At 42.7% G+C, this 27,436-nt stretch overlaps 1 protein-coding gene across 3 annotated transcripts; it reads left to right on the plus strand.

The window, feature by feature from the left end:
- Positions 1 to 26,847, plus strand: lypd6 (LY6/PLAUR domain containing 6). Of its 3 annotated transcripts, none has more exons than XM_064326692.1 (5): positions 1 to 260; positions 18,532 to 18,722; positions 22,797 to 22,880; positions 23,854 to 23,984; positions 25,328 to 26,847. In XM_064326692.1, the coding sequence occupies exons 2-5, from the start codon at positions 18,605 to 18,607 to the stop codon at positions 25,499 to 25,501; spliced, it is 507 nt and encodes a 168-aa protein (XP_064182762.1). In that variant the 5' UTR covers positions 1 to 260; positions 18,532 to 18,604; the 3' UTR covers positions 25,502 to 26,847. The 3 variants fall into 3 exon arrangements, with proteins under 3 accessions (XP_064182762.1, XP_064182759.1, XP_064182761.1); XM_064326689.1 differs by having other exon boundaries at positions 10 to 260; positions 22,782 to 22,880; XM_064326691.1 differs by lacking the exon at positions 1 to 260 and adding an exon at positions 11,339 to 11,440 and having other exon boundaries at positions 22,782 to 22,880.
- Positions 26,848 to 27,436: the final 589 nt, after the last annotated feature.

Below are 27,436 nucleotides of genomic sequence, written 5' to 3' on the forward strand. Positions count from 1 at the left end.
CCCAATTCTGTCAGGGTGCAGCCTATTGAGATGGTCCAAGCCTTACATGAGCACGCCTACCGAGACCTCTGATAGGACCGGGGCGCCAGGCGCAACGAAAGCTCCCCCTGACTAATGTATTTCATTTCAAAGACGTTCAAAGAGCAGGAATCCACAGACAAATATTCCGCAAAGCCAACGAACGGCAAAGTGGATGTTTGTTTTGACCCGTGGAATACTCAGAGGACCACGCGTGGAGTTTGACAGCTGGGAAACACTTGGTAAGTTCCGGCGAAGCTTTTTTACGAACTGATAACGTTGTTGGAACTAATTAGCGTGAAAATGCAACGCCTCACGTCGTGCTCTTGTTATTGTAGCCAAATCGAAACAATGGAAATATAAGTATTCATCATGGTGTACTGGTTGAGTGTACGGAGTAATACTAAAATAAGCTCCGGTTGAGTACGATTGTTTACCAATTATTATTATTTTTTTGTGCATGTACTTTCATTTTTTTATAATCTGTGCAACTCTCATTTGGCCCACCTGCTGCCCCCCATCCAAATTTATTTTACGTCATTATTAAATTACAAGTAGTAATATTATTTTTATCACTTAAATTATAATTATTCCATTGGACTGATTACATATGATTATTATTTCTAATAGTTTTTCTCAGCTTAATGCATGAGAATCTTATACGTCGGATAACAATTTGTTATCAGACGTATAAGAGCTCAGTTTTTGCATTATACATAAATTAATAATAATGCCTGAAAAGACAAAAGACAAAGGAAATCTGTATCCTGCTGCTTGAGAACAAGTTGTTCCAGTCTACTTTGAACTGAAATCATGAATACATATCATATTTTCACATTTAAAAAAATAACAGTTCATTTTTGTGATTTTAAAGAAAGGAAACAACACAAAATTTCAGCATCTGGCTTAGTCCGTGGTGGATAATGTGCTTTATGTTCCATATATGAGCACACTTTTTTGTGTTTTGTCTCTATCCTGTGAGTCGAATTGCCTGTCAAAGGGGAGAGAATGGCAGGGATTTTCTGTGAGAATGCCTTGGACAGCAGGTGCATGTATATGCAGGGCTTCTTATAATATATACAGCTTCTCATACAGGCACTTACATTGGGTCTAGAGACTCTAGATGGTCGTGGCACATGTTTATGTGTGCTGTTACTGCCTTATTTCATCAGTACGGTATCTGTGCTCTCTCTCCTAAGTGCTGATAAGGTACAGTAGCTGGGAGCAAAGCCCATTCATTTGAATTCTCTGTGTAGACCCTGTATAACTGTTTCAAAATGCACACCACACCCTGTTCAATGCTAACCTTGTGAATCACAAACATCGACCATATTCAGAGTTAAATATAAAATTTGTTTTTGATGCGTATATCATTGTTTCAGTTTCAACAAAACTAAACACATTTTTCTATGTACAGTACATTATGTACAGTCAATTTTTATTTTGTAAGGTTGCTGTTTTTATCTAACAGGGAATTCAAATGTAGTGTTGTGTAATGAAAATATCTATCTGAAATATTGCTTGGTAGTTTGGATAAATTTGGTGATATGTGGTTTAATTTGGACATTATTGGCAAGTCTTCTTAAGCATAAATGTATCGGAGAAAAGTAACATTAAAAAGGGGTCAGTCCACGTTATTGTACATTGCCTGTTACTCTGTTGACCTCCATGTTGTCTACCAACAAAAATATGCAAAATATTTAACAACACAGAACTTATTTTTTTATACACAGTGTATATATTTTTAAATGCACAGTAGGGAAAAATATACATCACCAGTCAATGAGAGATAAAGGATCGGTACATCCATATGAGTGTGTTCGCCACCCCCAGCACATTATAATTGCTGTCAGGAGCAGCATGTTGTAACATCTTGTACAGCATACTGTGGTAAACTGAATGCCAGGACTGACCGTGACAAATAGAAGCACGATTAGCTTAAGTCATAGTGTTAAACAGTGAACTAATACGGCAGCCTCAACGTAGCAGTCGTCTTTTCTTCTTTTGTTTCTGTTACGTATAAGTCAGGGGGAAAGAGTGTCTGAAAGCTACTGCTTTTTCTGGAAGGGATGGTCTGTGTGTGTACTGTCTTCAGGACGAATCTTCCTTGTACCCCTCTCACCACCATCCACAGATTCACTGATTAGTTCCTCCATTGCATTGTGACTTTAATGAAAACCCGGGCCATGCACTGCCCCGATAGAGGGGTCATCTGCATTACAATCGATGAGGTGAAATTAATTTTGAAAAATGAAAGAGGTCTTCTTTATATCTCGTGGAGAACGAGACCCGGCTGTCTGGTTGTGGTGTACAGTAGGCCAGTATTCATGAAGTCATTAATAGGCGATATTTCCCCAGAGACTGATCCGTCAGGGGAGCAGTCAAAGGTCTGCCTGGTTTCAGTTCAGATCAAAGGTTCTGAGAGGGCCCACAATCCCATGAACTCTCATTTGCTGGAGGATTCTCATATATTCCGGCTCTCTTGTGGCAGAAAGATTAAACGCAGAGGGAGCAGATTATGATTCACTTGCATTGCAATAGCATGCTAATAAGGCGGTGATATCTAGGCTAAAAGTAAACAAATCCAGCTTAATTAAAAATAAATAAAAACATGTTTTTTATAAAAGTTTTTTAGAGCTTGGGTTTTAAGATTTGAAGAGAAAAAATGATTTAATAGATTTATTTGTGTGATAAGCAGTTATTGGGTCACTATTTTGGGCAGTTGTTCACAGGGTTTAGTTGTTTATTTGCCAGGCTAACATCACAGGCACAGTTAGACTCTATGCAGGCCTTACTCTGAGTACCACTCAGTGGTACACGGGTTTGATAAAGATCCCCTCTGTGTGATGGATGTGTCTGGAATCCTGGCTGTTTAGAAATATGGACCACTGGGCCCCACACTGAGGCAGATGTACCCCTAAGGCGAATTGGAATGTCCTCAGGAGGTAACTTCGGATAAATGGTGTCATTGCACATTTATATTAATATTCGTAGCTATATTCGTTCACATGAATATTCATGTGAATTGTTCTTTTCTTTTTTTTTGCTTATTAACTGAATCGGTTTTATGGTCAAGAGTTTTCACTGCCATCCTGCTGGTATTGGGGTTAAAATCCAGGCTGAGGCGTGCCAAATGTTTTGGCAATGGGTGCCCGTCGCCTTTTTGCTTGGCTTGTGAGGGTGCTGGCCACGGTCGGCAGAGTGGACACCAGTCCATGGAGCCCATCCACACACAGTGCCTCTTTTCCATCCACACACAGAAACGGTGCCTCTTGTAGCAATAATACATCACACCATTCTGTGTTGCTTTCTATCATTTCTCACGCAAAAATCACGTACGTATTTTGTAAGATTTGAATAGTTTCTGCTCTCACTGCAGAACAGTGATAGGTCTGATGGAACAAAGTGTAAAGCTTGGGAACAGCTGACGTAGACTGTTAGAGGTGCGCAGTGTTTTTGTTTCTCCCTGGCCTTCTGGGGCACGTTTAATTTGTTCCACGGCGCGCGCGCATCGCCGAAGGTCGACACGTTTTCCTCAGTAGTTAGGAGCCCCGACAGGAAGAGTTGTGTCTTGGAGACAGACTTGCCGCCCGTGCGGTTGCGCCCCCCCCCACCCCCACCTCGTGACATGATGATAAATTCAAAGGGTGTCATTAGACCCCTCAGAATGACAGACTAACACACAGACGGTCACAGGGAGTGCTTATCAGCAGGCACATGTATCCAGGTGTGGGAGGTGCCCTGCGGTGGCCTCCCGTTTGCTGATTGACGCTGCGGTTCCTGTGAGACACAGTGCAGGCCTCCGGCTCCCTAAACTCCCTTTAAACAGTGCCTTTAAGCCCTGGCTAGTGAGGCCTGGCTGATTTAAGAGGGGTAATTGGGGCTGACATAAGGGCGTGCTGGTTTTGGTTCCAGGTTAGCATTCAGGTAAATTGTGAGATTGTTATGTGCTCTGTTCTATTCTGTGCTGTTGCCATGATACAAGTTCAAATTTAAGCTCCGAATCAAGTGCTGCTCTGTAGCAGTCATGTAATCATATGGTTGTGCCTACGTACCAGTAGTTTTTAAACTGGGACAGGCAGGCAGGGTCAGACTGGACAGAGAGGTGTAAATTGACTTTTTGGAGTGTGTCCGAGACTCTGGCCCCCTCTCCACGGGGCCGGTCACGTGAGTGCCGTCAAGCCTCACCCTATCTCGAGAGAGTGGGTGCAGTGTGTCAGTACACCAAAAGTGTGTGTCAGTACACCAAAAATATGTGTGAGACAGAGACGTACTGCATTTTTAATAGAGAGGGAGTCTGTGAGAAAGACTGTGAGAGAGACACACAGAGACAGAGAGAGAGAAGGAGAGTCAGAGATGAAGGGAGGGAGAGACAGAGACAGAGAGACTCTGATAACATTGCTTTCACTCTCTAGACATAAATCTGTGTTGGCAGCATTGTGCGGGAGGGGAATCGGCCTCTGTGGCATCTGACTAGGGAGTGACTGAACCAACTTACACTTGAGCTGTTATCTGTTTTCAAGGCTGGATCTTTTGCTGAAGACATTTGGTCGAGACCTTGAGGGCTACAGTGGCCGCTGTGTATATGCATAGTTAGAAAAATGCTGCACCCCCGTCGGGGATAGAGGGATGAGGCGAAAACAGGAATGGGGCAAAGGGGAGGAGGGGCGAGAGACGAGGAGATTGACCCCCCAGGCGCAGAGCAGGCCCTTTACAAATTGCCGGGGCCTAAACTTTCATCGGGGTGAGGAGAGCAGAGGTTTAGGAGCTGAAAGAGGAGGATCAGAGCTCCTTATTCTGCCTGGGACCCCGGCAGCAGCTCTATCAGCCTCTCCATGACATCATACCGTTAGCCCGCGGCGTATGCGTCGCTCTCCCCGTGATAACAGCCTGTCAACAGGGCGGGTGCCAAGGACAGAGAGATGCACTTCTGTCATGCCTCTCTTTAAAGGGGAACCTAACCAAAAAAAAAGAAGACAGACCACTTTACCTTTTAACCTTACCTTTAAAACAGTAGGTAATTGTATTCATATATGTATTAATGGTGGAAAACAACACCCAAAAAGCCAGTAGATGGTTGTATACTGCAGACTGAAAACATGTCTACTTACAGTGCTTTTTTGACTCTGTGAACACTGAACTAAGCATTTATCACAGCTTTACTCTCCCCGCCTGTGCTTTGTTAACACTACACCCTCAAACCAGTTTGCCACTTAAAGCGCTACATCAACTCCCTCTTACACCTTCTATGGCACTTAACATTGTGCTGTAGGTTTATGTAATAAATAATACTAAATCAGTTGTGACACCGACTTGGCACAAGCTCTGTTCATTACATATGCACTCATGTACGTTGCTCTGGGTGAGAGTCTGCCAAATGCCTTGATGTAAATGTATGTAAATATTAGATGTTCACTGCAATGGGTTTTTAGTAAGACAAACCATAAATAGAAGGCTTTAAATGTGCATGATTATAACAGGGTTTGATTGACAGAAAACTCAATAGCATCACCCTCAGAGCACACAGGAAAGACTACTTCAGTCTTTGGAAAGCAATGGTATACCCAGGTTGAATTAATACATCTCTGTAAAATTGAAGAAACCATTTTGAATGTTTGAGTCTTTGAGATGATGTTTGCCAAAAAAGCATACAGTTTAAGTTCAAGAACTAGATAAAGCATCTTCAATGTCTAGGAACTGCACAATCTTTTCACCACTTGTTCACAGTGGATTCTATTTCAGGATTATGAGATGTTATTTTTCTCACATAACTCTGCATCTTTGCTGTTCTCACTTTCAGTTAAGATTCAATTAGTGTGAAGAACTGGCATGGTGCAATATTGCACGATGCTAGCAGCCTGCGGCAGGATCCAGACACAGTTTTAACAGTGTTTAATTTGGATGCTAATTACCATTACTCCCAGTTACTTTTCAGTATGTTTAGGGAGCAGATGGGTTTGATTTGTATGCAGTTTTCAATGGAAGGTCAGATAGCTGGTTTAGAGCCCTGCTGCTGTGTCAGCTAATTAATATATACGTGTAAATAAATACAAAGGTTATAATAAATAAATTTAGCCTACTGCCCATGCCAGGTTAGTGCAGACCTAGTTCTGTCTCTGGTCTACTTGATTTTTTTAATGGAACTACTGTGAGTTCACTTCATGCCATAACAGTATTGCTCTGTGTGTAAAGAGTATGAAGGAAATAAGCCTTCAGGGTGCATATTAATATTTATAATTCACTGTAGCGGGGAAGTTTCCGTATGAAGTCCTAGTATTCCGCTGTCTTCGGAAATGTAGATCAAAGAGCAAGAAGCATGTATTTTAACCCCGAACGAGCCGAAATGTTTAATTAAGCAAGTTCTTTGAACTGCCATTTTCTCTCAAGGAAGTCTGGAATTCCTTGTGCAAAATAAGGCTCTCGTAGGGCTGCTGGTGTGAACTGAGAGACTGCTTTTAAAGCAGACATGAAAGACTTAACTGAATGTCTTAAGCCACTCATGAGGAGTGGGAAATTAGTTATCCTCCACATTTTTTATCCACAGCTATTTGGGCCTTTGTTTTATATGGGTTTGTGGTGTCTACCGTCTCTCATATGAAGGGGCTTCTCACAGGCAGGCATGGTAAGCTGGAATCTGAGGAAGCTATTTCTGTGCAGAAGACTGAAGTACTGCACTGTACTGTCTCAGGAGATTTTGCGTTTGAAGTAGGGTGCTTTATTCCCTGGGTGTGATTTCATTGATCTATGATAATGAGACCAATATTGTATAAATTTGTACCAGACTTATCTTTAACGTATTTTTTTCCCAGGGCATGTACACACTTACTGTATGTAATATGGATACGTATGTGATTATTTCGCTGTCGTAAATGAGCGCCTACATGTTTGGATACGTTTATTCTATTCAGTTAAATGTTCTTATCGTATCTTGGTATAACTAATAAAACAGTGAGATTAATAAAAAATAAATTCAGATAAAAACTTTTGGATGTGGATGTTGAATAATAACTTGGTAAAGTACTTTTTTTGCTCTATTCAGAGAACCATGAAGATGTGTAGGTCAGGTATGTAGGAAGATTGAGGGTTGCTGTTTGAGTTCCCTCTCGTCACCCCCCCCCCCCCCACCTCTGAGACCAGCCTCCGCTGACTGATTATGAGGCTCCAAACGAGCACCGGCTCACCCACACGCTTCCCCAAAAAGAGCAGTGTTTCCATGTGGGATCATCATGCATGCACCCCCCCCCCCCTTCCCCCCACCCCAGGGGCCATGAGCCTGTCTCCCACACCTCGTCAGTCGGGAATAAAGTACTGTTCAGATCCCACACTTTTCACTTATTGCGCAGTAGCCTGGGGCTAGCATAGGCAAACCACTGTGCTGCTTTATGCCTAACTCTGAATAACTCAGAATTTAAGGCAGCCTCTGCGCTGTTTTATCCCTCACATTCAGTAACTCAGAAACTGAGGCAACCCTTGAGCTGTTTGGCATTTATTCTGAATAATGCGAGTCCCGAAGAAAACAACTGCCGTATTGTCATCGACGTTACTGTATGTACAACAGAAACAATGTGTGACCCAGTATGAACTGTCAGGTACTTAAAAAATGGCGTATTTATCCGTTTGAGTTTCCACTGCAAGCCCCCGTCCGGCGTCTGGGCAGGAGAGGCATGTCTGGGAGCTCACACACACGCAGTTGCCGAAGCTCGCACAGTCCTGTCATAAGACAAAGGCGCAGAAAAGCCTCTCTTCCAAAATCCCAATTAGCTCCTTTTGCCTTTTTGACCACGCCGCGGCTTTCGTAGCCCGGTTCAAGGGGATAAAGCCCTCGTCTTTTTTGCGCTGCTGCCGCAGGGGTGCATTATTCCCGCTCTGATCCTCATTATCCTCCCCCCCCTACCACCCCCCACCCCCCACCCCTGCATCCGCCGAAATTTCACGTGTCTCACATGGCCTCAGAGAGGATTTAGCCTCCCCTGTTCTCAAGGATGGGCTTAACTTTTTGTCGCTGGACAAAAGGGGGGTGCCTCCCCCGTGGCGGGGGGTGGATGGGGGGGGGGGTCGGCGATCGCCCTTGAGCCTCGGCTGAAATATTTGGTACAAAACAAGGCTGCTTGTTCATGCTGAGGCGCTAGCACTGGAGTGTCAGGCAGGTTCTCCTGTACATGGCTCAGTGGAGAAAGGGGAGGAGGGTTAGGTTGGGGAAAGTACTGAAAGAGAAGAAGATGGAGAAAAAGAAGGGCATGAAGAAGTGGAGAAAGAGAAGAGGGAGTGATAGGGGCTCAGTGCTGTCCTACATTCTCTCCCATATGGCCGTTCTGTCCGCGTGCAGCCTGGTACTGTTTCTGATAAGAAAACCCCATTGTGATGTCACCTGTTCTCCAAATGATGGCTGTTCTGTTCACGTGCAGATCATTGGTGTTTCTGGAAAGAGAACCCCATTGTGAGGTCATCTGTTCTCCAAATGTTCATATCCTCTTTTCACTGCCAAAACTGCTTCTACTATTACTAGTTCTGCTCTACTTTTACTTAAGCTAATGCTAACATGTATATAATATACTGAACACTGTAACATGTATCGACTTCCATGTACAGTATCCTCCCTCCTTTAAGGTGTTTCTGACTTTCACATGACTTCCATTGGGCTTTTTGTCTGAAATTAATATCTGTCATTTCCATATTTTGGAGGGCAAAGGTAATAGTATACGTTCCCGTAGGGAATGTTCTTTTTCATCCTCAGAGCGTTACGGTTTTTCTTGCATGTGGCCTGCTGCATTAAGCATGTCACTGCACATACTGATGATCTGAACCTGCAGGTTTAACTTGTAAACGACAGAGTATATGCAATTTTCCATTAATTTGATTTAACTTGGATGTATGTGTTTTGTGCATTACTGTTCCAGAGAAAAGTTTCAGAAATGCATAGATTAGGAAAAGAACAACTATTCTCAAGTCAAGACATGGAATTTAATAAAACAAATAATCTGCATAAACTCCAGTGTAGGTTCTGTGGTGTGTGAACAATTCAAAGATTATTGTGAGATTCATCCAGACACAATGACACACATCCAGTGGCTTATTTAACGTTGTGACAGGGAGAACATTGTGTTCAGTTTAAGTGCTGCTTTATTCTTATTATTCAGACAGCCCGCCGGGTACATTTGATAAACATCCGGAGCACATTCGCTGTCTCCTGTGCTTCACTTTTTGGCAATTATTCCGGTTGTGCTAAGGGTGCTTTCTTTTGGTTTTACGTCCTTTCAAGAACAAGTCTTTCCTGTACGTTGCCTTTCTACATGTAATTTTGAGATGTGGTTTTCTTTTCACAAACATGCCAGAAACATATTTTCTGTGATGATTCCTTTTAAAGGAGGGCTGCATGAACTTAAACCCAGTAGATGAACCAGCCGATGTTACCGCACCAAGGACGCAAACTCTGGTGTTCTCATTCCGTGCAGATGAATCAGCTGTAGGAGGATTATAGCTGTCTGCATGCTTTCTGATGACCCGAACATCTGACGGTCTACATTCGCGTGAACAGTGCAGCATGCCGAGCTGGTGGAGTGTGTTCTAGAACAAACGGATTAGCCGAGGGAACATCACGGTAACTTAGAATTCTCTTGAGGATTAAATAAAGAAATAAAATGAACAATGAATGACGTATGTCTGACATCAGCTGCTTCAGTACACATTGTAATTGTAGCCTGCCATTCAATGTGGATGATTCGCCTTTTTGTTTTTGTTTAAACCAGAAGAGCCTGTCAAAAGCTTCATTAATTTTTATTTGGCAACAAATATGAGCTAATTGTCTAGGTAGGGAATGCAATGTTAGCTTTGCTCTGGTAATGTGAGATAGTGAGTCAGTTCCTGCTATAACTTAGTGGTTGATAGTTCCAAACCCGGAGTGCCAGTGTGTTTTTTGGGCTGGAAAGGCATTATTTATTTGCTTATTTTAAAATTTTGAAATAGCAAAAAAAACTGTGCATATTGATAAAGTTTGACATTAGATGTTTTTTTTGCAATTATTTGAAATGAGTTGCTGGAAATGAGAAATCCTGAAAAGAAGTTTAGTTGTTAAGTTTTTTTCTCAGTGATAGTGACGTGGAAGTAACAACTGGGAAAGGCCAGCAGTTTGTTTTTGGTAGCGCAGCTGCGAGAGCCACTTGCTCTCTGTTCTGAGTTTCTGTCACGCCTCTCGGATCTGGTCTGACGAGTTTGGAGAGTCTGTGAAGACACAGGAGGAGGAATTTGCATTTCTCTCTGACAGGAGGACTCCCCCCCCCCCCCCCATTCACGGATTGTTACCCGACCTGGAATATCACGTTGCCAGAGTGGATCGCCTTTCCAAACCTGGCAACCTTTCAGAGAAAGAACTCCGTTTAAGGGAAGCTTTTAGTCTCTTCCCTCCTTTTTTCCCAACCTGTCAGTCATTGGCTGTAACTAAGGGCAACCATTATGACCTGTTATCAGGGCAATACCCTACAGTATTGAAACACCACCGAGTGAGTGTGGGGTGAATGGCACACCCAGACTGACCATCCCCCCCCCCCCCCCTCCTGATCACCTGACTTTGTTTTAGGCTGTTTTTTTCTCTGTTGAATGGAGGATGTCTGGTGTGTCTTACGAGCGATGGTTTTGGAAGCGGACAGAGGAAACTGTCAGTTTGCCAGAGCTGCGGATGGCTCACAAACATGCCCTTTGGCTTGAGAGTGAGGGAAGGGAGTGGATCAGGCCGGACCCGACCAGACCCGACCGGTTCCTCTCCGCCTCACTGTGATGAATAGGGCCTCATCAGCTGTGCGGAATGTGGCGCATAGAATTTCTCAGCAGGGACAGTTTCATGTGGCAAAAATCTGCATCCATCATCGAACTGTCAATCTCAAATTTACAGTGCCGCACGTGTTATCCCAGAATGCACAGCGCACTAGATCTGGGACTTAGTTGGTAAACAATTTCATTACCTGAGATTCCGGCTGATTTCCCTCATGCCATTACAACATGATAACCTTAATTGCAAGGTGTGCGCATGGATCATTTCTAAGCTTCTTATTATGATGAGGAACACAAATCTGTTTGGCAATAGAGAAAATGAATGTTAATCTTAATTAAAGCTTCTGCAAAGATTCTGGCTTTTGTCTCCATGGTGGTGTCTGTACTGGTCTGGTCGGTGGCGATTGCAGCCGAACTGTGGAGGTCATTGTGTCGGGTGTCGCTTGCTGGTGGTGACACACGCTGCAGAATTGGAGGAGCTGGAGCGTGTGAATATCAGTGCGCACGTGATCAGCAGTTCAGCTCCTCACACTTGACTGGCTCTCTCTCTCCAGCAGGCGGGCAGCAGGCATTGTGGGTACCGAGCCCTTAGGAACCTCGGCGTTCTCCTTAATTAAGTGTGTGAGGTACAGCCTAGAGCAAGGACCCCAGGAGAAATGTAAGCTCTGTTTCTTTGCCGCAGATTCACATAAGTGTTATAAAAGTGTGTGCGTGTGTGTGTCTGTGTGGTTATGTGAGAGAGAGCGATAAACTTGGCACTATTTTGTTGCAAACAAGAAAAGGCACGAAAACATTTCAGCATCCCAAAACCTTTCCCTACCCAATGGAGCTTTTTTATTATTTCTTTTTAGCTTTAACATGATTTTTCTGTATTTTAACTTTACACTTGTTTCTTCTGTTAGTTATGGAATGAAAGAAATAATTTAAGGTATTTATAATGTATCTTGACAACTCAGCCACTGCAGCAATCCTGCCACTTTTAAAGGAATGACGGTGATGGGTGTTTGTGGTGCAGAGTGCTGGCAGAGAAAGCGAGAGGGTGTGTACTTTAGAGTTCCTGCCAAATATGCACTGTCTGGAAGGATGACAGCTGTCCTGCATTTTTGTAGCTTTGCGGCATTAATTAGCTCATGTTTAATGCACAAGATGTTGCTCATTACATCTCATTAAGGAAACTGTTCTGAAATGTGGCGGCAGAGAGATTAATTTCTTCTTTTGTGGTGCACAACATGTAGCATGTCATGCAGCAGGGCATCATTAGATATTGAAGTCTGTCTTCAGTAAGCCAGGCTTCCTGTGGGGATTCACAGAAGATCACTCGCAAGGAAATAAATGCACTTGGAATTGTTTTTTTTCTCCCTGTCATTAGCCAAGCATCACTTACAAATAAAGGAATATAAAAAGGAATATATGATAAACCCATTAGCTGCTGTTTGTTAAAGCTGTGGACACTGAAAGAATGATTGATCAGAGGCAGTGACTCTTTGCAGGTAAAGCTTTTTGGATAAATTGCACAGACTTTTAGAGACTTAGTGCCTTCAGATCTACCTTAGTGCTACCTCATGTTACGTTCTCTTTTGGAGTGGCACTAAATGATGTCACTTCTGGAATTCATAGCAGGTGTCTCTACGGTATCTGGCTGGATGTAAATCACTTGGCCAGGGCCAGCTAAATACCATATCATGGAGATAATGATAAGGCATTTGTGGTCCTGGAATGTGCTGTTTAATAGCCTTAAATAGCAGGCTTCATCTGTGCTTTACTGGATGTTGACAACTGGAATTTGACATGGAGCACAGCTGATGTCAGCGTCATGGGGAAATTAAAATGGATGTCTGTACGAATATAGATATTGAATTACATGCCCACAATTATGAATTATGTTCAGTGTTATGACCTATTTATCATAAGTTGGCTTTTGTCTAGCTAGTGTTTATTCTGCCTAGTGATCTGGAAGCCTTTACTTAAAGCAGTGGTGGCTATTAGCATGCCAGTAGCAAACAGGAAACAGGAAATGGCTCTCGTGCCTCCTCGTCAAGCAGACCCCAGTTCCTCTGTGAGGATACGCACAGCCTCTTTAATGATAAGGATCACTGAGGAAATTCAGTGCAGTCAAACGCGGCTTTGGCATACAGTAGCGTATTGTCTGAGGGGTCAAAGGATAGCACCTATAAGAGGCCATACACGGGGGGAGTCTCTGTACCTCTGTTCTCCACTGTTTCACTGTTCTGGTACATTGAACATAATGAGCATGGGTGCGAATACAGTCTTTTTTTTTTTGACAAACCCTTTTGAAAAGTTAGAAATGTGCTGTTGTCCTATGCAGAGGTTTATTTTTCTATTATTATTATTATTATTATTATTATTATTATTATTTACTTATTTATTTTTATTTTTTATAATTTAATAACTTTTTAATGATGTAATCTATATATTATTGTAATGTGAAAAAGCTAGTACTAATGTCTTTGAGCGCTAAGTGGTTGGTGCTGTTGTAGTTTATGTTTTTTAATTATGATGTGAATATAGTTACTTTTAAATATTTAATAGGCTAAACGAAGCTTATTAAATAAGTTGAACCAAGTCGCTTACCCTCAGATGATTCTGCATAAACTTATTTAGTAAAGGTGTGAGAATTACATTTGTTTTGTGAATGCACATTAGCCATGAACTGAACTGAGCGATGTGAAACAGTAGTGTAATCACTTCTCTCCTGGGGTAAGAGGTGAGGAAGAAGAAGCCAAGTTCAGGTAGGATGGGTGGCCTGGTCTGTGGGGTGGACGACTCTCCAGTCATATATGGGAACCCCCGCGTGGTTGGGGGTTCGATCGCCTGCCATGGTTCTTTATGAGCTGACATCCCTTCTCTGTCTGTTCCTGTATCTGTTATTCTCCCTGTCTTAATAAAGCAAGAAATATGAAATGGGAGGCAGTGTCTGCTCCCCTTGATAAAGTTTAGAAGGTGGAGATTGTAAGTGTAGGTTGCTGTTGATAAGAGCATCTGCTACATGCTAGATGCTTTACCAGTGAAGTACGTTTGTTTTGTTCTGACCCAGTGAAACTCACACCGCGTTTCACAGTGTTGGATTCCACCCCACGATAAGACGCAGGCTTTCTGGATCACTGACAGGCAGCAGGAGCTCCTGCCTTGGGCTCGGAAGCTGACACCAGAGCGTGGAATATCACGGGCAGCTAGCGAAGGGCTCCTGCCTGCGTTTTGTAGAAAATCATCAAAGGCTTTCATCCGCTTTGAGACCAATAGGTGCTGGCGTATTATGTGCGTTAATATGTTGTTATGCTTGAAGATCACAGTGGTCGCCTGTGGCAACGGTCCGCCGCCGGGCCCCGTGCTTCTGTTTGTGACCTCCCCGACGCACCGAGGATGCAATCGGACGTACAGAAAAGGCGTCCCTATCGAAGTTATTTTAAGGCTCAGTTGTTAACGAGCGGTGTTTAATTTTCGTTACAAAGCGTTCAAAGGTTGTAAATTCACGCTCTTTCTGGGTCGCTAGACATCTGTGTAAAGTAATCTTAAAATTGCCACTGAGCTCTATAGTAAATCTTTCAAGTCTTATAGGTAGCAATTAGGAATTTGGCTGGGGATGTCAGATTGCGCTGGCAGAGATTAAGTGGAACGCTAATGCTAAGATGAATGACTCACCTTTGTGCGAGGTTATCCTGAGATAAATCGCCTACATTTTTTTGTGATCCTTTTCTTGGCTTCCGTCCCATGTGCATCTGTTGCTCTGATTGATAAAGGTGACCGAGCTGATGTCGGTGGATTTAGGGACAGGTGTTGTACAGTTTGGTCCGTCAAGCCCCGTGATCTTATGGGTCACGGTCACTTTCAGACGGGCAGAGAATTGGCCATCTAAGCCTGGGATAACGCTGGAACATTTCTGTGCCGAATGGATGTTTCCAGGGTCATTTCAAAGCCGCCCGTATGACCCGGCAGTAGTGCTTTCTGCTAACGGAGGGCTGTCCTCTTTACTGTGGCCGCTGGTAAGAATGATTGGAATGGGACAAGTGGACTTGTTGTGGCTTTGTTTTCTTGCTGATAATAAGCGACCCTGAAAATAATTTGCACATCCAGGGTTTTTTCCTGGCTCAAAACAGGGCTTAGGTGGTGACTTTGTGTGACAGACAGTGACTGTGGTCAGTGTGGCTCTACTGCCACCGTCACCTCCACACGTCATCTCCCTATATATATGCAGCTAGAATGTAAAGTTCTGGTTTTCAAGAGACCACCACAGTGCATTAAGATGTAGGCTATAGAAAAGAAACGAGTAGCGTAAATTAAAAAACAGTTGGAACAATTGAATTATTTATTGAAGGATTACATATTGTAAGTGCCAGAATAGCCAGAATATAGCCTATACTGAAGGATTTACACGTTGTACTGGAATAGTGGTATTTGGAATTGTAATATGTCTTGAAATGTGTTTCATTTTTGTCAATCAAAACTTAGGGTGCAATATTAATTAACTCAATGAATCCATACAAATACCAGTTTACTGTATTTAAATGATTTGTGCTACTTTTACCCTTCACAACATTAAAGGCTTTTCAGAATTTTATTTCTTTGTTCAGTCTGCACAGATAGGCTAAAACAGTGTAGGTTAATGCAGTAGAATCCACTTAATGGTATTACAGATTATAGTATGATATGGATATTTGCATAGACTTGCCAAATCCCATACCATTTCCCATTCATTCCATTATAAAGAGATAGCATATTTTCATGAACCATAAGCGCATATTTTGGATATTTTCAAGTAATTATATCAAATTGCATTCTGTAGTGATCTATAAATATATGTTTAAAGTCAGTAGACGTGACATAAATAAACCAACAATTGCCCTGAAGACACAAAACTACAGGTAGGCGGTTTGTATTGAAAATCACACCGATAGCAGATGCCTGACTGGCGCGCACAAGACACGCTAATTTAGCGTGTCCAAGGTGGCATGTAAACTTGAAAGCGGTCCAACCAAATTGTACCAATAAATTCAGGGATCATTTCAAATCATTTTACAGGTTTTTACAGGCAGCTTAGGTGGCTTGAAACAACACTTAGGCGGCCCGTCTAAGACATTTCAATGCACGAAAAACCCTGATGTCTCACCGTGATGCTGATGGAGCTCAGAGCTAGTTTAACACAACCTGTAACAAAGGATCTCTCTTGCAATGTTGCTGAATAATGCTCAAGTTTTCCCTTTGATTTCAGCTATTATGATCAATTTCCCAGCATGCAACAGTGATTATTCTGCTGGCAAAGCAGGTAATTACCTGAGTCTGTGAGGTGTAGCAGCATTGACCCTGAACATGGCTTTGAATGACTGAATAAAGCGCTTCCTTTGAAATATTCTTGGGCTTAGGAGAAAGTATAATCGGGTAATTTTGGAAGACATCGAGACAGTAGAAAGAAATTTGATACTGTAATGTGATATGCAAATACGGCCAATTATCTTGTTTACAAAACCCTTCACTGAAGCTTTTTTTCTCCGCTAATTCCTTTGCTGATAACACCGACCTGGATTTGAACACCACTTGGGAGGAACTTCCACACTCTCAATTTCAATCACACTGCATCTGGCCCACAGATTTCTCAGTCAAAACAAGGGCACGGTCCTCTCTCCAATAGAGAAACAAGACAGGCTCCTGATGTCTAGCTACTGCCAATACAGGGCCAGGAAAGCTAGACGGAGAAATCCTAACATTTAAATAGTAAATGAGAGAAAGGAAGGGTTCAGAGTTCTTCCGTTGTCTTTGGTGTTATGTTGTGTGATAGCGGCCGCTGTCGGAGTTCTTTGGCAGGGGTGGAATATCAATTTGTTATTTTGTATTCAGAGGAGCCGTCTTTTGTTTAGTCTCAGGGAAAATTTCCCGTCTTTGTGTGGTGTGCTGCTGATTATATCAGCGGCGGTTGCTCTCCCTCAAGGGCTGAAAACTGCCTCTGTGACTCACTTAGGCCTCATGAGAGGCCTGCCATTTAATTAAGCTATATTTCCTTACCTCAGACAAGGATACAATTCATCACTTCACACTTTGTTCAGTAAGCAAATAGAATTTGATTAGATTTTTTTAAATATATATAGCAGCAATGTCTACTAAAAAGATTTGACTTAAAGGCAAATTCACTCATGTGTCCTGTTGGTCATGACACTTTAATTCAGGATATTATATATAATAGCGTGGTGTTCTTGTATGTTTTTTTTTGTTTGTATTGGTTTCAAGATTGTATCTTAAAGCCATCACATACCTATCTGAGTTTTGTTTATTATCATTTAATTGTGAAACATGTGAAACCTCTTACCAGCACAGTTATGTTGGGGTTTTTCATCCGCAATACGCAATACCCCCCCAACCCCCTCCACCCAACAGTTCTCTTTTGGAATCCACTCATCAGCTTCAAATCACCGTAGTCACATGACCATTCCAGAAGGGAATAGGAATAGCCATTGATACACATGTTAATAGATGCCCCGCATCAGCCCCCCCCCCACCTTGCTTCTTGTCCTCGAAATGGGTATTAGTGGTGTCAACTGATCCGCCCTCAAGCTGGAGGAAGTACCATTTGGGGGGGGGGGGGGGTTAAGAAGGGACTTCACAGATGTGGAGAATAACCATGGGAGAAGATATCAGCTGGTATCCCCTTCCACAGCAAGACTAGGAGAGGAAAAATACCTCCGGGGAGTTTTCCTGAATCAAATGGGACAATTCAGGGAAGGCCCCTGTTCCCAAAAACCTGGTATAGAGAATAGTTTGCTAACTATTGCTTCTGTTGGACAGAAGCTGTTTTTTTGACCAAATCTGTGAAAGGGAAAAGCCAGGCTGGTGACAGGCCGATGTCATTACCAGGAGGAGAGGCTTTAACTGAGAAATCGTTTTCACTATAAAGAGCCATTTTCTTTTTGTCTGGTGGCTAGTTGGAAGATTACCACAGATATGGGTGTGGTGCAGTCTTTTATCACGGAGCTGAAAGCACCCCTGTAGGTGTTACATACATTCTTGTAAAGTGTTCGGTATGAGAACTTCATTGACACCACCTCCTTTTCAGCTGCCTGTCAGTCAGAGGTATAGGGAATTCAGGTGTGTCATAAAAGCCGCTTTTCCACCGCATGGTACCAGCTCAACTCTACTCGACTGTACTCGCTTTTGGTACCAGGTACTCTGTTTTCCACTGCAGATAGTACCCCCGTCAATGTAGCTTGTCGTCATGACCAATCAGTGTTCTGCAGTGTTTTCACGTCACCTTTTGGTATCGCCTCAGCTCGCTTGGAACCTTGACGGAGGTGATACCAAAAAAGTACCAGGTACCAGGTACTATCCACAACTTTTGCCCAATGGAAAACCAAAAAAGTATGGAGGTTAAGAGGTTGAAAGTCGAGTTGAGCTGGGTACATCATGTCGGTGGATGGTTACTTATTAAGCATGCTTAGTTTCAGCGTTTCTTCTATGAAAAGGGATGTTGTGAGCCCAATTAGGATATGAATACTTTACTTTGATATAGCACAACTTCTGAGTTGCACTGTAATTATCTATTTGTTATTTAAATGTGCTGGAAAATATCACTCACTAAAGAAAAGATCTTTATTCGAATTCCAACAGACACACATCGAATGCATGAGAAGATGAATGAAACAAAGATGGCTGAATATAATGAATCAGTCTTTGTGTAATTGCTGAAAGTGGTTCATGCATTGCAACATCAATGTCACACTTGTTGATTTTACATTTTCTTAACAGGTGCCTTTCCACTGTTCTGTGAAGGAAGTGTTGGCCAACTGGATAGCTTGCATGTGTGAGGCCACACCCAGCAATGGAACCCTGGCCTATTGGGGCCTGGGTCCTACTGCTGGCTCTCATTGCTGATTGGCTAACAACTACCGAATCCCGGGACTTCACAGTAAAGGACATCATCTACCTCCATCCTTCAAGTAAGAGCATGCTCTGGATTTTCTTAACTTCTGAAAATGTGCCTTTTTGCAATGCATTTTCTGAATGAGCCAAGACTACATAAAATTATGTATCAATTGTCTGTACTAAACAAACTACCACGAGCCTGCAGGTACTTTTCATAGATGTATGTGTTCATTGGATGAATTTTCACAGATGTTTGTGTAGTAAGTTGTCAGGCAGGTTCCAAGGCATTCACAGGGTTCTCTGAATAAGTCTCACGTTTGATTTGGACACCAGGCGTGTAATCTGTGAGCACCTGCTAAAGGCATCACGCCGCTGCCGCTGTCACCATCGGGGATACGGCCTCGGTTATTTCCATGAAGGGGTGTGAAATTCCCGGCTCGCGGTTGGCTCAGAGAACACGGCGGCTTCCACGGCATTCCGCTTTAGCGTCCGTGCGGCGGCGTCTGCGGACTCAGATCCCGTAAGCCTGGTTGGCGTGACTCCCCGGACCCCCCCCGAAACCAGTGATTAGGCAGGGGTGTTATTACAGCCGCTGGTGGCGCTGTGAACCCCGTGGAGGGGGGTGGGGGGGCGGAGGGGTTCGATGAACCCTAGCTGCAGAGGCCGAGCGGCGGGGGTGGGAAACAGTAGGGGGGTGGGGGGCTTCCGTGGTTCTCTGATCTCCAGCCAAAGCCAGACGGGTCCACAGCTGGTCTGACCGCTGAGTGCAGCTCCTGCTCCGCCCAGCGCGACCCTTTGAAGTGATGGGGCGCGCGGCTCCCCACGCACGTATCTGCCCGAGTCGGGCCTCCCTGCTACAGTGTAGCAGAGAACCAGGCGCAGAACTGGCCCCTCTGCTCTGGTCTGCTCTGCTATGCTGATTCCAGCCCACCTTAAATCCACTGTTGGGCTCCAGCAATGTCACATAATCTGGATGCTACATTTACCCCTCAGTCCATGCATCCTGCCCAGAGGTCGGGGGGTGGCAGTAGAGTAACTCGTAACTCAGAGGTTGCAGGTTTGATTCCTGGGTGGTGCACTACCACTGTCCTTGAAAGAAATGTAATACTGTGTAAATAGATCATATGTCAAATGTATGCTGTGTAAGTCACTCAGTACAAGAGCGCCTGCTAAATGGCTGAATGTAGAACAGAACTCTACAGTATAAAGGAGGATGCCTTGGGTGCTTACTACTTACTAGCATTGGATAGAATTAGCAAATTCAGTGGATGGAAGAATAGCACTGAAACTTGGATAGCATATTTTAGGTAGTCGGAATCCACAGTTGTACCAGGAATATAAATGAATGTTAACCTACCTAATCCATGCAAATAGAAGACACAGTCAATTTGTCATCACATTTTTTTTTTAAATTCATCTTCTTATACTTTTATTTTTGGCATTTAATTTTATGTTTTATTTCCATCCTTAATTCTTCTTCCACTATTCCTCTCACTGTCTTCCTCTATTGTAGCTCCTTGCTCGTATGCCACTGTCCAGTGTCCTGTCTTGCCAGCTGTTAGCTGCATATTTTCCATTCTCATGTCCTCATACAGTAGGTCTTTGAAGCTACAAAGAATTCTTAGTTAGGTTAACAAGCCCTCCCAACACAGGTCACTGCCTGCAGGCTAAATCCCAATCTCCATGATTATCTTAACAAGGCCCTGCCCCCCTTCTCTAGCATTAATTATTGCGGATGCTGATTTAATTAATGTTCAGTGCTCCCAGTCCATCAGGGGATTACGGTGCCGGCCATGAAACGATGACGACCACAAACGCCGGTAATTAATGTGACTCCATCACAATGTTCCGTGTTGAATGGGCTGAATGAGCCGACTCCCTAATTGGAAAGTGGTGCCAATCGGATCATGTTCCCAAAGTCCCTGCCCTGAAAGGTTCTTTCCCTTGGTGCATCTCTGCAAACAGGCGTCTTTATAATCCCATTTAGCTAGTGTACATTGGTACATTTGTATGATCCATAGAAGTGTAGACTTATTGTACAGGAAGTTTACTGACTTAGGCAAACGCTGGCAAACATGCCTTGATTTTTAATGCAGGCGCCATTAAAGAGAAGGATAAAAGGACAAATTGCGCCTGATCGTGAGTAGTCAACTGGTCACAGATAGTCACCTGGTTGTGTGTAGTCGCCTGGTTTTTTGTGGTTATGTGCTGTCTGAGAGAGAAAAAGATTTATCTTGTTCATATATCATTTTTGATTTCCGATTTTCAAAATGGCATAACAGTGGCGCAGACAAACCGCTGAACCTTATAATTTTGTTGGCTTGCAGTTATTATGGGTGCTTAAGATGTAGATATTATGGATGCTAATAGTCTAAATAGTTCTTATGGGTTCTGTATGAGTCACAGATTATCTGCAGTAAATTCCAGTCACTGGTTGAAACACCAGTGTCTTTTGTGCTTTCCAGTGGTGCTCTGCCTCTCATTCAGGGTAAGATAGGAGCATTATTATTTTTGCGCATTCCTCATTTTTGCAGTAATGGAAAAAGACACTTTTGGCAGATAGATCAGCGTAAGCATGCTTCATTAACAATTTTTTTTGTGGAAATGTGTTACTAATGTTCAACTGTGAACTTCTACAGTGAGTCATAAAGGCCATTACAGTCACTAATTGCTTTTTCGGTCTGATTTACAGTGCATATATTTTCATACCACATAACAAATGTATTCTGCATATCTGCACACTGTGCATTTGTATATCTACCTGCTTAAAAATACCTTATCTAGACTTTTGGGTAATCTCACATAACATTTTTCTGTAAGAGAACTTTGCACAAGCATATGTGTATTGTAAATGAAACCAGTTAATAGTCATAATATGTGTGTCTGGTCCCATAAAATGGCACAGTTTATCCTTTAAGCCCAGGCTGCATTCCCTGTGACCACATATTACCCACACAGTCCTTTTTATTTTAGCCAATAACCTAGCTGTTACCTCAAAGTCCTTTCCAGTTCCAAAGCCATCGCATGACTGAGCGTGCTCAGAAGCATATGAGAGGAATTTGAATCTATAGATCAGAAGGCTAAAATAACCAACTGCTCTCAGGGAAGAGGGCATGTTAGAGGACAGACCTTGTAGTTATGCCTCACTGCCCCCAACCCCGCAGCCAGAAATTCAGTTTCTGAGCTTCTTTTCTCTTCCGTTTCCTTGCCCCAGTCTGACTTATCCATCTTAAAGCTGGAACACCTGGACTCAGCCCTGTGTGTGTGTGTGTGTGTGTGTGTGTGCGCGTGTGTGTGTATGCACATGATGTGTGTGTGTGCACATGATGTATATGTGTGTTTGTGTGTATGCACATGATGTGTGTGTTCGCGCCTGTGTGTTTGTGTGTGTGTGTGTGTGCTTGTGTGGTGTGTGCTTGTGTGTGAGTGTGCGTGTGTGCATGTGCTCATGATGTGTGTGTCTATGCGTGTGTGTGTGTGTGTGTGTGTGTGTGAAACTGTGCTTGTGTGGGTGGGGGGGGGGCGGGTTGTGAAGGGGGTTGGTTGCCGTGGCAGTATCGGTCTACATTTGATTGGCAGGCTTTGTGCGGTGAATGAAGTTTGGATGACCCTCAGACCTGCAGCTGTCAGAGGCGAGGGGGCAGGGGGGCCCCTAACCAGATTAATGTAACGGGACCGAGGGCCCCCTCAGCCAGTGTAAAGGGCCCCGCCAGCCCTACTGTTTGATCACAGCAGATGGACTCAGAACCCACACGACTCCCATTCTTTCCCAAGACCACTGCACAGTGTGTCCCTCTTGCCCCTCTGTACCATCATGAATGTGTCCACTAACAGTTCTTGCTTTTGTTTGTAACTGTCAAAACCCAAAAGAGTTACCAAGAACTTTTACACAGTTTTCTGCTTGTGATAAAAGCAAAGTACTGATAACAAAAAGTGTTTTTTTGCTGGTTTGTCTTCTCAGAACTCAGTACCAAATTTACATTATTTTTTACATAGGCCTCTGGAACTAATTTTGTCGCTCATTTTTTAAATTGAATACCGAATGTAGCTGAATGACTGAATGCTGAAAGGTGTTGTGTCCTGGGTGGTGTTTTAATGAGCTTGCCTTGTTTCTGTTCTGCTTGTGTTGGCAGCAACGCCATACCCAGGTGGGTTCAAGTGTTTCACCTGCGAGAATGCAACTGACAACTACAACTGCAATCGCTGGGCTCCGGACGTGTACTGCCCAAGAGGTGGGAATTTTTTTTCAGACTTGTAACATCCCTCTGTTTCAGGATACTTCTTTGATGAAGGAAAACGTGTACCCATGTGATACTGAATTATATGACCAACAGTATCTGGACATCCAAATCGTATCTTAATGCTACAGCATACAATCAAATTCTAGACAATTCTGTGCTTCCCCAAAAGTTTGGGGAGGCCCTTTCCTGTTTTGGTATGACAGTGCCCCTGGGTACAGAGCAAGGTCCATGTAGAAATGGTTTTGTCGAGAACGGTGTGGAAGAACTTGAATGGCCTGCACAGAGCTCTGACCTCAACCGCATCCAAACCTTTTAGATCATTTGGAAAGCCAACTGTGAGCCAGGCCTAATTGCCCAATCAGTGCCCTGCCTTACTAATACCCTTCTGGCTGATTGGAAACAAATCCCTGCAGCAGTGCTCCAACATCTAGTGTAAAGCCTTCCCAGTAGAGTGGAGGTTGTTATTGCAGCAAAGGGTGGACCAACTCCATATTAATGCTCATAATTTTGGATGAGATGTTGGATTTCATGTATCCACATACTTTTGGCCATGTAGTGTATTTCACTTGTAGGAAAAGCTCTGATAGCTTCTGCCTTGAATTTTCATCATGTGCTTTTATGGTGGTTTAACTTCTTTCTGTTTAGCATAATCACACAGTCTTAGTTATTCTTGGCCAATGGCCACTGTCTAAAATTCTAATTCTCACATTCCCTGAGGAAATAAAGTACAAATGTGGGCCAATCACACACAGCGCTTGTGTAAATAAATTCACTGGAATGCACTATTTCTGCAGCTCTGCATTTGTTCCCTTATGTTAATTAACACGCTATCCCAAAATGCAATCTGTTTCCCGCATTACCTGATCTCCTTTTCATTGTCAGCCTTCCGCTGGTCTGATTGGCTATTAGAATGATTGCCTATCGGGAATGTTCGTTCCTTGCTTAACGAATGTGCCCTTTGCAGAAACCAGATACTGCTACACCCGCCACAAGATGGACTTTCAAGGGGACAGCTTGTCTGTGACAAAGCGTTGTGTGGCCCTGGAGGAATGCCTCTCTACCGGGTGCACTGAAGTTGACCATGAAGGAAACAAGGTGAGTAAGCAGGACTGCTCAGTTTAGACTGACTGGTTCAGTTACCCTGCAGTAGGGCAGAGTTTAGGCTGGCCTTATTCAAAGACCTTATAAACCATGTTCAATGCCTAAACCACCCAGGGCAAAATGACGCTTTAAATAATATCCATTTGGAAGGATGTGACTTAGTTTAGGAATAATCAGTGAAAATCAAACATTTTTGTGGGCAGCTTGCAGTACGCACTGTATTTTCTTCTAGTCCACAAAGACAGATATTGTTCATCATTTCAAAAATGATTCAGCCCTCCAAATGGGGAAAGTTGGAAAATATTTCTGGAATGCATCTGGAATTTTGTGTCTCTCGAGCCTGTGTTCATTCCTCCTCTGGAAAACTTGTGGCTAAAAATAATGTGTCTTTATCAGTTGGCCACATTGCTGATGTATTGCTTTATAAAAGATCTCAGCCAAAGGATAATTTAAGAGCCCCAAGAATTTGGTCATCATGGGTCTTAACCACACAGAATAGTCATTGCAATTGAATTTCTTTCGTATTGGTCATGCAGCTGACATAGATGAGAAGCCCCAATTGAAATGATGCTCGAGCCACAAGCTCTCAAACTAATAAATATGTGTATTGCACATTGCCTGTCTGCTTTATCCAGCAGCACTCTGTTGCACATGGACTTAATCCTCAGAGCCTCCAAACTGATTTTACTGCTGATAAGACAAAGGCTGGAATTAAACTGCTCACACAGAGAAAGACTTAGCAGTAATCCCTGCTGAAATATGAGTCTTCTCCAGGCTGGAGCTGACTGTAAGATGCTCCATTGTGCTTAAATGGCCAAAACAGAATCTAACAGACCTCTCAGATTTTGTTCTGTTATAGAAGCTTGTGAGAAGCATGTTGGAGACCAGGGAAGGCACCTAGGGTGGTGCTGATAAAGCCCATGGAAAGTTTTTGGTTGGACATACCAAGCATTTATAAAAAATCTGTAAAATTTGTAAAAAGGTTGAAAAGAGTGATTCTTGGGTAAAATGTGTGTTTGCTTCCTAAGGCTTTTCCTGCGTGTAATCTTTACTGAGTAAGTCATTAAACTACCTGGGAATTTGTTCGGAGAACTCGTTTCTGTCGCATTTTGCATTGCATTGAGGGTAGAAAGACCAAAATAAAGAAATTCATTGCAATTGAGAATGAAGAAATGAAAAGATGAGAGACACAAAAGGAATGGGACAGTCGAGGAAAAGTAAGAGCTAACAACATAACGATCTTAGTAGCGGTTAAAAATGGAAAGGAGACAGACAGACGGACGGTCTCTCTCCCTCACACCCCTGGTTTAAATTCCTGCTGACTGCTCTGGCTCCAGGTCTGCACTGCTTGCTGCGAGGGGAACATCTGCAACCTGCCACTGCCCTGGAACGAAACGGACGCAGTCTTCGCCACCACCTCTCCGATCAACCGCACCGGCCAGCTCGCACAGAGCCCGGCCGCGTCCTGCTTCATCGCCATCGTCATCCTCCTCATTTTCAGCCATGCATAAGAGTAATACAGGCCAAATTAGACGTTTGCAAAAAAACAAAAACAAAAAAAAAGAACAAACAAAAAAACATTTCACAGTTTATTAGTTGGACAATTTTTAACTTGCTTTTTTACCCCTCTCTCCAGTATCAGGACAGTGATCAAACTGTAGAAATAGATGTTTGCAGCAGCATGTTCAAACCTCTTTGGTTTTTAAAGTTTTGTTGTCTTGGGAGCTAGTTTGTCTTTTAATTAGCAGACACTTGGCTGGAAGAGTGATACTGTACTTTTGGCAAATTTGAAAGGATTTTTTAAGTAAACATAATTATAATGTTGCATTTCTGTGTTGAATGTGTAATATATATATGTACATATATAGTATTTATTTTTGTACAATGTATTGATTCTTAACAACAGTGTTGAAGTTTTTGCATTTAGGTCAGAACATGCAAGATTCGAGACTCTGGGATTAATTTCCCCCTTAAAACTAATAACAAGCTTTCATCCATTAATGCCACATGGGAAAGTATTTTTAACAAGCCCTGTGGGTTATCAAACATTTGCTTACATCTTTGCATGATTTGGTGGAAAATTGCTGTTTCTATTTGATGTTCCATTTCATATATGCCTTTGTTTTATAAATAGTATTTTCCGAGACACGTTTTTTTGCTAATACTGTTTTTTTTTTAACTTGCTTTTCTTATCACAAAACTTTGTAAAATGAGTTCATGATTTTTCTATAGGTGTCATTAAGGCAAGATAATGGATCATCTTCTAAATTAGGACATTTTAATAGGTTGTTTGTTAAAATATGAATGTGTTGTCACTGATTCTAATGGAACTATTGTCATAACATTCATATATTCTAAGACTGAAAGGACTGAACTCTGTGTTTTGTGAATTCTTAAGTCAAAGGTGTCACGCTGAAGTCTGAGAAGGCTGCGTTGTCTGCAGTTTGTTGTGGTTTCCTTTCCATCAGCACCTAATTTAAGGCCTTGGGAACAAGTGGATTTGCGGATCCTTAAGCCAATCGACTTAAATGAATCAGTGGTGCTGAAACACACTGAAAAACAGCAGGCGCCGTGGCCTTCAAGGACTGGGTTCTGCCTCCTGTGGCTTCAGGCAGCCTGTCCTGGTTTAGAGTTTCCCTTTCCTGTGGCATGTGGCTGTGGGCCGCACGTATGTGGTCAGTTTGCTGGTGATGTGGTCAGTGTGAAAATGCAGAGGTTGCAAGTACAGTGTTATTGTTCCTGTAGCTGCATAGTTTATTTAGGCCGACTGCTCGTGGGCTGTGATAGATTAACTTCCTCTGTCATCTATTGTGTTTTTAATCCCCCGTATCAGCTACTGTGCGGGGTTATGACTAGACCTTAACTAGAAAAAAAGGACAAGAAATATGACAATAATTCACTCCTGTTTCTGCTTCGTTTCTGTTCTGCCAACAGGGCCGGTGGAAATCTTGATTGTTAGCAACTCAGCTGGGTGGAGTTTGTAGATGTGCTAAAAATATACCCTTGAATAACAGCTAAGGCTACTCTCTGAAAAATGAATTCTTTCAAATTATTTTTTTTTTCTTTGTGGAAAATGGTAATTGGCATTAGATAGTGGTTGTCAGAGACAGTGTTTGAACATTCCAGTGACATGTCAAGTCTGATTTATAGATCGGTAGATTTATAGATCGTAGTTTTAATTTATGTTCTGTTTAAAAAATTGCCTGTGCTAATTTCCTTTTTGAGTGTAAAAGAGGACAGTGTCCATAACGGTTTAAATCAGATCGTAACTGAGTAATAAAAATCTTCTCCTTCCCTGTACTGTAAATGAAGTTAGAAGCTGTTGAGGTGTGAATTCATGATCTGTAAATATTGTACATGTAATATCCATGTATATAATTGTATGAAAGTGTATATATTCATTTTGAAACTTCATATTAAAAGTGAAGGAAAGACCTTTTAACTAC

Source organism: Anguilla rostrata, chromosome 3, assembly GCF_018555375.3.
Source record: "Anguilla rostrata isolate EN2019 chromosome 3, ASM1855537v3, whole genome shotgun sequence".
Lineage (NCBI taxonomy): Eukaryota > Metazoa > Chordata > Actinopteri > Anguilliformes > Anguillidae > Anguilla > Anguilla rostrata.

Bases quoted from the DNA above. Each gene is read 5' to 3' on its own strand.
- lypd6 (XM_064326689.1), top strand. From the start codon at position 18,605: ATGGAACCCTGGCCTATTGGGGCCTGGGTCCTACTGCTGGCTCTCATT. The intron at 18,723-22,781 runs GTAAGAGCATGC...TTGTGTTGGCAG, and splicing joins CATCTACCTCCATCCTTCAA to CAACGCCATACCCAGGTGGG. The intron at 22,881-23,853 runs GTGGGAATTTTT...TGCCCTTTGCAG, and splicing joins GGACGTGTACTGCCCAAGAG to AAACCAGATACTGCTACACC.